This window comes from Lolium rigidum, chromosome 5 (genome assembly GCF_022539505.1).
Source record: "Lolium rigidum isolate FL_2022 chromosome 5, APGP_CSIRO_Lrig_0.1, whole genome shotgun sequence".
Taxonomy (NCBI): domain Eukaryota; kingdom Viridiplantae; phylum Streptophyta; class Magnoliopsida; order Poales; family Poaceae; genus Lolium; species Lolium rigidum.
The window spans coordinates 24,097,401-24,110,446 of record NC_061512.1 but is presented as its reverse complement, the minus strand read 5'-3'; the positions used below and the strand labels follow the sequence as shown (position 1 = coordinate 24,110,446).

The following is a 13,046-nucleotide window of genomic DNA, read 5'->3' as shown; positions in this document are numbered from 1 at the left end:
GATCGGGGACCCATGGCATCGCCGACTCAGGAGGGGCAAACCATCGCCACCCTAAACGTTTTTTTTATTGGAGAGAGGGGAATCAAAAAATTGACTAATCGGTGAATTGAGAACACTCTTTTTTTTATCTTTGGGGGAGGAGTTAAGTTGCTAGCAATGTTTTTACATTGTTGCGTGGTGCGTAACATTTGTTCGTGACATCGAAGCTTTTTCCTCTCGCGTTGCAGTGCGCTACATGTATTTTTATATATGATGTTCTACAACACACTGAAAAACTATTAATTATTGGTTCATTATTGTATAATTTGGATTTGAAAACATTTCAACTTTCTCCTAGAATTTTGGATGTTGGGGAGGTCGTGCGACACGAACCCGTATGATCTCAATTCAATGGCAACCGGTCCGTTGGTTGTGCATGTTAGAAATTGTGCTGAACCCTATGTTCAGAAGCATATACTGTAAATCTTCCTCCCTGCAAAAAGATTACTACTAGGGAGTACACATAAACTACCAATGCTTGTGCGGAGTTGTACTCAAAAGATAAAATTCTCACAAGCTAAATACTTGAGTTAATTACCGCGGGAGCAGATGAATAAACAGCACGAGAGAGATTAGCTTAGAGAAATTACATCTCACTAACCCAGATCACACCATTAGAGAGCCGTTGCAAGCAGACATGGTCTTTTCTTTGATGAAGAGCATCAGCAGCTGGTGACCGGTGGTCGGATCGACGGAGTGGTGGATCAGGCGGTGGACATGGATGCGACGACGGCGTGCGCGACGATGGCCATGGAGCTGAACCTGTCGTTCTCCCTGGGCAGCGCCGCCTCGCCGGCCATGCCGGCGCACCCTGACGCGACGTACTGCGCCGCGTCGAGCACCTCCCGCGCGCCGCGGTACCGCCCGGCCGCCACGGCCCGCGCCGCCCAGCGCAGCGCCGGGACGGCGCCCGTGTACAGCTGCAGGCACGACCGCATGCCCTTGGTGGCCTCGGCGTCCGCCGCGGCGAGGCCGAGCGCCGACTCGAGGCTGGCCTTGGCCGCCGTGGCATTGGCCGCCACCAGCCTGGTGGCGAGCGCGGCCAGCTCCGGCGTGCCGCGCGCGGAGCGGCAGGCGGATGCGTCGGCGCCGCAGAGCGCCGAGGTGCAGAGCTCCGGCGTGACGTAGAAGCTGCCCAGGCTCCCGCACAGCTGGTCCAGCGGCGCTGCCGGCGCGCCGGAGCAGTGGACGACCGCCGAGAAGAGGGAGAGGAGGAGGAGAGCGGAGGAGGTGGCGGCCATGGCCATGATGGGGGGTAGCTCGATCGGGTCCCGGCGGTTTTATGCTAGAGGCGAGGCGAAGGTAAGAAAAGGCAGGCGATGTGAGACCACGCCGTGAGTGTGCTGCAGTTGCATGCTTATGGTTGAACCGATGTTGAAGACGAGGCTTGCTCACGTTCTCTCTGCTTTCTCCTTGTACCAGAAGATGTTGAGCTAGATGGAAATGTGAGAGTAACCACATTGTTCAGATTTGCTGGTACAGGTACTGATCATGTGTGCAATTGAATGGCACCTACGCAGGGCAGCGCAGTAATGGGGAGTGCCGGAATAATGTGAGCCATCCGTCGTGTATCCATCAATGCCCGCCCGGGACGCACCCTGCTCTGTCTGTCCCGCCACAGCCGAAACGCAGCCGCCGCCGGCCCAACCACCCACGACGAAACGCGAATCCGATGAGAAAAACCAGGCAAGCCTCGCATGCTGCCATTCATTGGTAGCTCACCAAACAAATACTACGAGCTCCACCGATCATACTTCCAAGTTCCAACCGTCACCGAGAAAGAAACCATGACGACCAGCTGCAGCGCGCCGCTCCTCCTCGTGCTCGTGCTCGCGCTGCTGGCCGGCGACGTGCAAGCCGCTCCCTCCCCCGCCGCAGCCGCGCCGGTCGACACGGTGGCGGACTCCTGCGACGCGATCCGGGACTTCGTGGACTACGCCTTCTGCGCCTCGGCCCTGCGGTCCGGCGGCGGCCCCGGCGCGTCCACGGCGGACCGGCACGCGCACCTCCTCGTGGCGGCCGACCTGGCCGCGGCGCGCGGGGCGTCGGCGCGCGACGCCGCCGACGCGATGGCGCGCGCGGAGCGGGACCCGGCGGCGCGCGACGGGATGGAGGCGTGCGGGATCCTGTACGGGGCGACGTCGGTCCCGGCGCTGCGGTTCTTGCGCGGGTACGCGGCGGCGAGGGCGTGGGACAGGGCGCGGCCGCTGCTGGCGCTCACGGGGCTGGCCGGGATCGGGTGCGAGGCGGCGCTGGGAGGAGCGACGGAGGCCAAGGGCAGGATGGCCGAGGCCAACCGGGAGTTCGACCAGCTCTCCACCATGGCCACCGCGCTGCTCAACAAGGTAGACACCCTAGGCTAGGCTAGCTGGGATGTAGTACTACGTAGCTGCCGGAGCGCCGTCGTCGTGGCCGCCGTCGACCAGCGCTAGCGGCTGGTACGAGTACGCGCGTGGGGCTTGACGTGATGGTCTCGATTAAATCAATGGTGAGTCCGTGTGTAATCCCTTGATCAAATCAATGGTGTATCGTGTGACGGTAAATCTTTCTTCTCCTCACCACTTTGCATTCTGCAACTATCGCAAGTTGCCAAATATTGACATCCTGGTTGGAGAGTGAATTACACAAAACTACTACCTATAATTGGGGTAAATTTGATGGGCCAGTATGGGTTTTGGTAAATTTTTTCTTTTTTTACCTTGGTAATTTTTTTCAAGTCGGTGCCATTTCTGGATCAGGAAGCAACAAATAGAGGGGCTAATTATCTACATACAACGTAATCTTCGTAGCCATACATCCCGTGGCGGTGCCTCCGGAGAGGCCCCTTTTTCGGCCGATCAATTGAAATTGCCGACCGAGCTACGGGCCGGTGCACGCACCTACGGCGGCATTACCTTTGACATCCTACGCCAATGGCGTTGCAGGAGTAGCTCCGACAGCGGTCGAAGTTTACACCAGTATCCCGAAATCATGTCCAGGGACGTGATTTTGAAGTAGGTTTTTGCGGATTGCCACTAGAGCAGTTAACTAGTACCTGATCCGTCAGATGAACTAGTCCCAACTACCATTATCCCTGTACAATATAGAAATTTATGTGAAGAAATATAGAAAAGTTTAAGTTGTCGAGTAAAAAATAAACAGTGGAGATTTTCCCTGACTCTACGATTCAAGCAAAATCTCGGGGGCTACTGACATAGGCATCCCCAATGGGCCTGCCGAAGATAGTACCCGGGGTTTATCGAAGGCCCACTACTCGAAGAATAAGAAGATTCGGAAGCCCAAGATATTGTTAAGGAAAGCTAGAGTTGTAATAGGAAGTAATATTTGTAATCTTGCGGGAAGAGTTAGAAACCTACCCGGACTCTGTAAGCTGTACAATACGAATCCCTCGGCACCACCTCCTATATAAGGGGGGGTCGAGGGACAAAGAGAGGATCGAATCATTGTTTCTCAAACCTAGTTTCATAATCGTCGAGTACTTTTCGGCTGAAACCTTCGAGATCTACTTGCCCTCTACTTCCAACTAAACCCTAGTCTACAACTCGTAGGCATTGATAAGTTAATACCTTGTCAATAGGTTAGTATCATACCATGAGATTGCTCGTGCCACTGAAAATTTCAGCGAGGATAACCTACTTGGAGCAGGAAGTTTTGGAAAAGTTTTCAAGGGCCAGCTAGATGATGGTTTGGTGGTTGCGATAAAGGTGCTTAGTATGCAAGTCGAGCAGGCTGTGAGGAGCTTTGAGGTCGAATGCCAAGTGTTGCGGATGGCTCGGCATCGCAACTTGATACACATATTGAATACCTGTTCCAACTTGGACTTCAGGGCATTGCTGCTTCAGTACATGCCCAATGGTAGCTTGGAGGCACACTTGCACACTGAAAATAGGGAACCACTAGGATTCATAGAGAGATTGGACATTATGCTTGGCGTGTCAGAGGCATTGAATTATCTGCACCATCACCATTTTCAAGTTGTCCTACACTGCGACCTGAAGCCTAGCAATGTACTTTTCGATGAGGACATGACGGCCCATGTTGCTGACTTTGGCATTGCAAAGTTACTTTTAGGCGATGAAAACTCCATAGTTTCAGCTAGTATGCCTGGGACAATTGGGTACATGGCCCCAGGTACATTTTTCCATGATCATGATTGAGCAACATATTTATGAAACTGGAGTATTTGGTTCGATTAGTTAACTCTCTTGAGTTTTTTCATGATCAGAGCTTGCATTTATGGGAAGGGCGTCAAGAAATAGCGATGTGTTCAGCTTTGGGATCATGCTACTTGAAGTTTTCACGGGGAAGAGGCCCACTGATCCTATGTTCGCCGGTGAATCCAGCCTTAGGCAGTGCATTTTGCAAGCATTTCCAGCAAAGCTCATTGATATTCTAGATGAGAAGCTACATCAGGATGAACGGATGAACCAAGCATTTCATCACCAAAAAATAACAACTTCACCGTCTTCATCCTCAATTGCCCACAATGGTAACTTTCTCGTGTCGACATTCAAGATGGGTCTAGAGTGTTCCAGTGATTCTCCCGACCAGAGGCCAAGCATGGGCGATGTGGTCACGAGTCTGAAGAACATCAAGAAGGATTACTCTACTCTCTTGGTAGCAACTAGAAGCGTGCATCAGCAACATTGATATGGTAATGTGTAGGGCCATGTATTGTTTCTTCTTCCACTTCCACTCCAGTTGCAGAATTCTAATGATCATGGAAGGTTGAACATGTTGTTTTTTTAGTTACGCTAGTTTGGAGTTTATGTTGCTTACTAAAATTGTGTTGTGTCTTGTAATATGAACTCTTAGTTTGTTAGAGGGGAGTGGCGTTAGTAGGTTTTTGCCATGTAGGGGTGTTTGAAATCAAGGACTCGCAGATGGTTTTCCATCGATCGATGTGGAGGACAGATGGCACTGAAGAAGAAATATAATCAATCTGGTTTCATGTTTACTTTTACTATGTGTCTGCATGGTTTTTGTGTCTACCCTGGAGCCTCTCTTTATGCTTCATTTAGAAGTCGTAGACCTCCTCTTCTAAGAGAAGTTGTAATAAGCATTAGCTTCAGGTTCATGCTAAAATCTTAGTGTGGTAGTTGTGTCTTTGAGGAGCAGGTGGTTTCCGGTTGAGACTTTCCATTTTTATTCTACTTTGTATGACAGATTTCAATTTCTTCAATGAAATGGGAGGCCGTGTGGCCGCTTTAATATTTTTTTTGATCGTTAGGGGAAATCAATCGCCTTCGCTCGGAGAAAAAAAACCTGAAACCTAATTCGTGTCGGTGCACTCCCCGTGTTAGCACGTGCTCCCTAACTCCCATCCAATCGCCTTCCCTAATATTCATCTAGTATTTCAGAATGGAGGGAGTATTATTTGTTCTCCTATATTACCCATCACCGTTCTTCAACATTTGGTTATCCTTGATCTTCATTTTCTTTGCATTTTTCATATCAATAAGATGTTGGTTACAACGCACGCATTTAACTGGTTTTATATATAAAAAAATAACGGTTGTGCTCAGTTGTACACTTCAATAACCGGTCATGAATGCGACGACGGCGTGCGCGACGATGGCCATGGAGCTGAACCGGTCGTTCTCCCTGGGCAGCGCCGCCTGGCCGGCCATGCCGGTGCACCCGGACCCGATGTACACTGCCGCCTGCAGCACCTCCCCCGCGCCGCGGTACCGCCCGGCGGCCACGGCCTGCGCCGCCCACTGCAGCGCGGGCACGGCGCCCGCGTAGAGCTGCAGGCACGAGCGCATGCCCTTGGTGGCCTCGGCGTCCCTCCCGGCGCCGTGGCCGAGCGCCGACTCGATGCTGGCCTTGGTCGCGGTGGCGTTGGCCGCCGCCAGCCTGGTGGCGAGAGCGGCGAGCTCCGGTTTGCTGCGCGCGTTGCGGCAGGCGGAGGGGTCGGCGCCGCAGAGCGCCGAGGTGCAGAGCTCCGGCGTGACGTAGTAGCCGCCCAGATTCCCGCACAGCAGGTCCAGGGGTGAGCCCCCCGCTGCGGAGCAGTAGACCACCGCCGAGAAGAGGAGAACGCCGAGCAGAGCGGAGGAGGTGGCGGACATGGCCATGACGGGGGGTGCTGTCTAGCTCGATCGCGTCCCGGCCCTTTGTTGGTTGGTTTTTATAACGAAGGCAAGAGGAAGTAAGAAAAAACGTCTTGTGACCTAGCCGTCAGTATGCACCACGGTCCACCGTGTATTGTACTGTATACAGTAGTATATCTAAAAGATGAGAGAGGAGAAAATCGTATCTTGTTTTTGATATATATCTTATTCACATCACCAATATCCCGCTCTCCTTCCCCGCTAGCGCTCACCCAATCCTTGATCGATGCCAAATCAGGTGCAATTAATAGACACGATATGATCGTTCTGGTGTTCTGCATCTTCTAAATTTACGTGATGTGATTTTATCGTATCTGCATTGTGATGGCCCTCTTGATTTCTATCTCGTTTCATCAAAAGATCCTTTCCATTAAACTGAAGCTATTACTCGGCAATACTTTATTCGTTTTAAAATATAAGTGTTGCAGATTTCAGTAGTATGTTAGCAAATCTACATCATTTATTTTAAAAGGAAGTATAGCCGAGTAATAACTTCAGTTCAATTGAAAAAGATCCGGTTCTGATTTCTTCAGATTATTGGTAGACTGAAGATATAAATCTACAACACTTATTATGAAATAGTTGTTGCCTTATCACCGAGTAATGACTCCAGTTCAATCAAAAGGATTCAGTTCAGATTTCTTCGAATTACCGAGAGATTCTAGACAAATCTACAACACTTATTTTTGAGACGGAGATAATATCATATATCATAGTAATATGGAAAGGATCAGAGCCGAAACGCAGCATGCTCCCATTCATTATCTAGCTCCCGCTCACCAAACAAATAAATACGAGCTCCATCGATCACGCTATCTCCCGTCACCAACAAAGAAACCATGACGACCAGCTGCAGCGCGCCGCTCCTCCTCGTGCTCGCGCTGCTGGCTGCCGGCGTGCAAGCCGCTCCCACCGCTGCAGCGCCGGTGGACACGGTGTCCGACTCCTGCGACCTGATCCGCGACTTCGTGGACTACAACTTCTGCGTGACGGCGCTGCGGTCCGCCGGCCCGGGCGCGTCGACGGCGGACCGGCACGCGCACCTGCTCATCGCGGCCGACCTCGCCGCGGCGCGCGGGGCGTCGGCGCGCGACGCCGCGGACGCGATGGCGCGCACGGAGCGCGACCCGGCAGCGCGCGACGCGCTGGAGGCGTGCGCCTTCCTGTACGGGGCGTCGTCGGTGCCGGCGCTGCGGTTCCTGCGCGGGTACGCGGCGGTGAGCGCGTGGGACCGGGCATGGGACCTGCTCCAGCTCACAGGGCAGGCCGGCATCGGGTGCGAGGCGGCGCTCGACGAGGCGCCGCAGGCCAAGGGGAGGATGGCGGCGGCGAACAAGGAGTTCCAACAGCTCAACGCCATGAGCACGGCGCTCTTCAACAAGATCGCTGTACGGCACGGCTAGCTAGCTGGGAGGGGATGCCGTAGGCTGTAGATGACTTGCATGGCGTGGCCAGTCGTAAATAAATTTATAGCAACAAAAAAAAAAGGGTCACCATTGCGAGACGGTGCTGCTGCGAACGCACGATGAGCCTCGCCCGGATTCCGCCCGCCCGCGAGAACACCATTCCTGCACGGACGAGGGAACGAGCTATGGCGCGCGCGGAGCGCGACCCGGCGGCGCGCGACGCGCTGGAGGCGTGCGCCTTCCTGTACGGGGCGTCGTCGGTGCCGGCGCTGCGGTTCTTGCGCGGGTACGCGGCGGTGAGCGCGTGGGACAGGGCATGGGACCTGCTCCAGCTCACGGGGCAGGCCGGCATCGGGTGCGAGGCGGCGCTGGACGAAGCGCCGCAGGCCAAGGGGAGGATGGCGGCGGCGAACAAGGAGTTCCAACAGCTCGACGCCATGAGCACGGCGCTCTTCAACAAGATCGCTGTACGGCACGGCTAGCTAGCTGGGAGGGGATGCCGTAGGCTGTAGATGACTTGCATGGCGTGGCCAGTCGTAAATAAATTTATAGCAACAAAAAAAAAAGGTCACCATTGCGAGACGGTGCTGCTGCGAACGCACGATGAGCTGTCCTGGGCCTCGCCCGGATTCCTGCACGGACGAGGGAACGAGCTACGGCGCCGTTTGCCAGGCTGGCCCCGACGTAACAAGCATGCACACAACACCGCGTCTACCTCTACTTGCTTGGCCGGCCTGGCTCATGAACGATTAATTAATTTCAGATTTTACACCGAATTAAGTAAGGCCGTGCAGCCTCTTTCTTTCACGTGTACGTACTAGTAGTACATAGCACATATCGCTTTAATTACGTGCGCGTGGTGGGAACAACGGAAACGAAATCTCTGATGCGAGCTAGTACGAAAGGAAATTAAGTCGCGCGCGCGGATGTTTAATTCCGTGTGACGATTCAAATCGCGTCGGTTCTCGCACACCTACATACAAGTCAAGTAAATTACGGAATCCTTAATTACCGTTGCACGCGCGTTTTCCGATGCAAACATGAATGCATCTCCATCAGGGCATGTAGAAGGCATGTCTTTCCTTAGCCCGCCACATCAGTTAGAGAAGGCATTAGATATAATTCATACAATGCATTATCTCTTACATCCATCTCTAGCAATTAATATGAATAATTAAATTTTGGTAGGAAATTTGTTGTAAGGAAAGACATATGTGATACAATGGAGAAAATAGTCTTCCCTTATTTCCTAAGAGATGATCCCTTAGCTAAGGGAAGACAACCTTCTCTCTCTTCGTTCTCTCTCCTCCAACTAAGCAAAAATCTGACGTGGCCAAATTTCGTCCAAAACTTGCTACTAGGCTGCATGCGTCGGCGGACGTCACCCCTCCAATCGCAATGCCTTTCTTTCCTCCAAATACATTTCTACCATCCTTTGATCCGCGAGCCGGTCTATGCATGTGCCGCTAAGTTTTTTTTGCCATGACCTTTGCATTCCTTCCTTCCTTACATATTCGCAGCTTTACCAATATTCCATTCCATCCACCACACTGCAACGCATCATATACAACTACACAAAACTCATACATAACGGCAGCAAAATATCTAACTAGCAAAATTATGGAACACAACATACTATATAACTGCACAAAAGCCATACATCACGGGCAGCAAAAACTAACTAGACATTCCCACCCGCGCGCAGCACCAACACACATGAATCTCGAATCACATGTGGAGCCCGACTTGCATGCACAACACATATATATATAGTACACCACAGAATACGCCCAGGCCGCTACCTTCTTCAGCTTGAAACCACAAATTTACGCCCACCGCCAGCAGACGGCCCCAGCCACAAGCTGGAACGCCAGCTCATCCTTTCCTTGCTAGGCGCCCTCCTAGCACCCGTGCATCATCGCCTGATGCTGGCTTTCTCATGGCAACCCGCTTGGCAATATCCAGCAGCCTGCACACATCAAGCAAAACCACAGAGAACATGTATATACAAGCAACTGGACTCATAATTCATTTACGCAAAGCTCCAACTACACTTGGATTATGCGTCAGCTTTCACACCCATGTGCAGTGCAGGTATACCTAAATGTAGGCAGAGGCTACACGATATTCACTTCTGAAAATGGTTATCGGTGAAACATGCATGCAACCAGCTAACTGACATCATACATGGCCGTCAGCCACAACAAACATAATTGGGCAGTAGAAGAAAACCTCATTTTTCTTTACTCCAATCACTGATAGAGAGCGAATTCAGCATGTGCAGTAGTACAAACAAAAGAATCCAAGGATATTTACGAGGTATAAGATCCCTAGCTAGTATTCAAGGTAAAAGTGCACTTGATACTTAACAAACGCAAACCAAAGAAGCACCTTCACATGCTCCCAATATAGTTAGGTCATCGGCTCATTCACCCAAGCACATAACAACCACGGCGCCTAGATATCCTAGTACCAGCATATCACAAGGGAGCCAGAGATTGAAGCGAGAACCAGGAGCAAACTCACCAGAGAGATCGCGAGCATTGCCGCCACCGCACCATACAGCACTCTTAGAAACTACAAAGATGGTCTCAAACATTTTCTTCTTCCACAGCCCAGTGATAGGAAATCCTGCAAGGGATACATAATACAACACAATTAACAACAGTTATAGACCCCTGCGTGTTTAACCCAAGAAATTGACATGCTCCAGAAGAAAGAAAAGGCTGGTATAGCGAATTTGACTACAGGACGTTTACCACTGGGCAACTTATGCTCCAAGGCATGTCTCAGTTGTCTCTGGGTACTCCAGCTTGTCTGTCAATATGTCGTCCTCCTTTGCCTCTGAAGAAAGAACAATTTTCATGGTCAGTAGTACAACAAATCCTGTTCTTCTCTATCTATATTCAATAACCAGGATTAGCACAAGAACAAAGATAATACCTACTTTATCTACACAAGATCTGCTCTAAATCACACAAACCACATAAACTAGCTTTGCTTCGCTGAGCAACACCACCGAATTCGAACCTGGCAACATAACCAAATTACTACTACTGGCAGGCTACAAGTAATCGAATGGCTGCTGTCATGGAGTCTTAGTTTGGCAACAAAAAGAGAATTGCTATCATGCACCAAATCTTGTGAAATTTGTGCACACTTCCAAGCTATAACACTGGGTGAGCAGCAGTAATCCTGCTGTACACTAAGGTTTGCAGCAGCAGGGCATCTGTATCTGCACTGTACTAAAGTGGTTCTAGCTGACGAACTAAATAAAATCATGTGATGTGCTACCTCAAAATCGAATCAGCTCGTGGAGGGGGGATCAAGAAGCAACCTTTGGGTGCAGAACAATTGAAGGCGGCGTCGACGTTGCTATGCTTGGGGGCGAGAAGCTCCACCTCCTGCACGAGGCGGATGCGCCCCAGCCGGTGCTCGCATCGGCCAAGTGGCGTCCTGGTGGGTCGCCGGCGTGCAGACACCCGCACGCGGGCAGGCGAACTCGACGGGGCGCCGCGCACCGTCCTAAGGGTGCACGCGCGCGCCGGCGAGGAAGCCAGCCGCGCCGGCACTCTCATCGGCGAGGATGGGCCGGCGGCGTCGATCTCACGGCGGAGGGAGAAGGGAACGCCCAGGACCGGCGCAGCGCCGGCGAGGCCGAGCCGGAGCCGCAGCCGTTCCGCCGGAGCCTCGTCGACCTCGAGGCGTTGCAGGAAGGTGGGCTTCATCGATACAGGAATGGAGGCGCGGGGAAGGGCGGTCCGGCAACAGGGAGGACAGCCGGCCGTGGCGGAGGGACTGGGGCTGCCGGCGAGGCTGGGCAGGGGCGGGCCGGCGGCGGCGGCGGGATCGAGGTGGGTTGGGAGTGAGAGGAGACGGGATTGGGTGCGTCTCCTTTTTTTTTTTTTCTTTGTGCTTTTATCCTTTTCTCGTGACTCAAAATCAAAATCTTTGGTTGCGCGCGGGAGTTAACACGTAAATTGCGCCGCCCGCAGTGTAAGTAGTGAGGTTTATTACGTAGATTCATCTTTACATTTAGTTCAATAATATAATAACTTGATGTCACATAAGTTGCTATTTTATGTAGAAATTCGGTCTCACTTTTAAAGAAAAAGAGAACATACACTTATTTGCGGACAAAGAAAGTAAGTAGCTTTCCGACGTGTTGATTTCAAAATTAGAACATTTGTGACGTGATTGTGTCGTAATTTTTGTTTGCCGCTCATCGTACATGTTGACAGACGTATTTGCCGCCTTGTCACCCTGCTCACTCGTACATGTACATAGGAACCCTATCCGGGTAACGTCATCTACATACACATTACAAGGCGCATACTTGCGCCCGTAAAATTAATCCTCAGGCTTTTGGTCTGTCGTGAGCCTCGAGCCATGCAATGTGTCTGTGTCGTATACTTTCCTCATGAGATTGATGAAGACCAAAGCTCGTGACATGCGAGTTCGTGGAGACGACGCAGCGTCAACTAAGGTGATGTGCCGACAAGAGGCGGCGTTGGGAGCGGAGGGGTCACGCGAGAGAGGGATGCGAGGGAGAGGGGGATGTTGGAAGCACGAGATGAGGATGAGAGTTCAGTGGTTGGGAGATTAGGGTGGCCAATGATGAGGATGTAGCCGGCGACAATGGTCTATATTTGTTTTAGATAACCATATACACCAAGAGATGCTCTTAGGTATGTCAAGCGCCATAACTTTTGATGAAGGTCATTTTTCATGGGAAGAGGGGCAGATGGATTGGTTGTCTCCATCTTGCGTGGGCGCGAGTGAGCCAAGCTATCTAGAGTGAGTAGCTAGCTTGGCGGTATGTGTACTTGTAGTTAGCGACTAATTCTAGCGCACTACATCGCGAGTTCGGACCTAGCTTAGCTTTGCTGGTACATGTTCATGATGTTTTAATATAGGTTGTACGTGTACTTAGCTCCAAGTATGACTCTTAGTCATTAAAGTTTTAAGGCATGGTTAGTTTTGCTTAGAAGTTCCAAGAATTCGTACTTAATTATCAGAAACCATTTCAGATTATCTCGTTCCAATCCCATAAGTTTAACTAAATTTGATCTTTGTCTCAATGTAATATGATACTTATTTTAGAAACTTATGGAATTATCTTGGATTTTTGGTTCAAATTTCACCTGGCTTAAACTACACTCCAATAGTTTTAAAACTTGATTTTGAGATTGTAATGAACATATATTCCGATATGTTTCATGAGCGTGGACTAATGATAGATCACGTTGGTCTACACTAGATCAGCATGCAACAGGTGGAAGCTTGCAGAAACTTAAGTTGCTAAGGTTCTACGGGTTTTTTCATGCCTCGCTGAAGAGTTAATTTGGTATGTGAGAGCAAAAGAAAAGAAATATAAATAAGCTATATAGCTTGAGATAGATCGGTACGCTTAGCTAGAGGTGGATGCAGATGGTAGGGCTCCATCAGGAAAATGAAAAGAAATGGCCGAATGAGGGGAGCAGAA

At 51.0% G+C, this 13,046-nt stretch overlaps 6 protein-coding genes and 1 long non-coding RNA gene across 8 annotated transcripts; 4 read left to right on the top strand and 3 right to left on the bottom strand.

Moving 5' to 3' along the window:
• Positions 1-743: 743 nt before the first annotated feature.
• Positions 744-1,286, bottom strand: LOC124655741. Its single transcript, XM_047194592.1, has one exon. It carries the CDS (start codon positions 1,284-1,286, stop codon positions 744-746), a length of 543 nt encoding a protein of 180 aa, XP_047050548.1.
• A 540-nt stretch (positions 1,287-1,826) lies between these two features.
• On the top strand, positions 1,827-2,402 carry LOC124653536. The gene has a single exon (XM_047192590.1). It carries the CDS (start codon positions 1,827-1,829, stop codon positions 2,400-2,402), a length of 576 nt encoding a protein of 191 aa, XP_047048546.1.
• A 1,350-nt stretch (positions 2,403-3,752) lies between these two features.
• On the top strand, positions 3,753-4,689 carry LOC124655740 (probable LRR receptor-like serine/threonine-protein kinase At3g47570). Its single transcript, XM_047194590.1, has 2 exons — positions 3,753-4,170; positions 4,265-4,689. Exons 1-2 carry the CDS (start codon positions 3,753-3,755, stop codon positions 4,687-4,689), a joined length of 843 nt encoding a protein of 280 aa, XP_047050546.1.
• Positions 4,690-5,573: 884 nt separating this feature from the next.
• LOC124655739 lies at positions 5,574-6,119 on the bottom strand. Its single transcript, XM_047194589.1, has one exon. The coding sequence runs from the start codon at positions 6,117-6,119 to the stop codon at positions 5,574-5,576; it is 546 nt and encodes a 181-aa protein (XP_047050545.1).
• An 875-nt stretch (positions 6,120-6,994) lies between these two features.
• LOC124655738 lies at positions 6,995-7,558 on the top strand. Its single transcript, XM_047194588.1, has one exon. The coding sequence runs from the start codon at positions 6,995-6,997 to the stop codon at positions 7,556-7,558; it is 564 nt and encodes a 187-aa protein (XP_047050544.1).
• A 122-nt stretch (positions 7,559-7,680) lies between these two features.
• Positions 7,681-8,043, top strand: LOC124655736. The gene has a single exon (XM_047194587.1). The coding sequence runs from the start codon at positions 7,681-7,683 to the stop codon at positions 8,041-8,043; it is 363 nt and encodes a 120-aa protein (XP_047050543.1).
• A 1,031-nt stretch (positions 8,044-9,074) lies between these two features.
• On the bottom strand, positions 9,075-11,027 carry LOC124654974. 2 transcript variants are annotated; one of them, XR_006988535.1, is made up of 3 exons: positions 10,899-11,027; positions 10,321-10,405; positions 9,075-10,192 (listed from the first exon to the last, which is right to left on the bottom strand). It is a non-coding gene; the product is annotated as an uncharacterized LOC124654974 (long non-coding RNA). The 2 variants fall into 2 exon arrangements; XR_006988536.1 differs by lacking the exon at positions 10,899-11,027 and adding an exon at positions 10,509-10,868.
• Between the last annotated feature and the right edge of the window lie 2,019 nt (positions 11,028-13,046).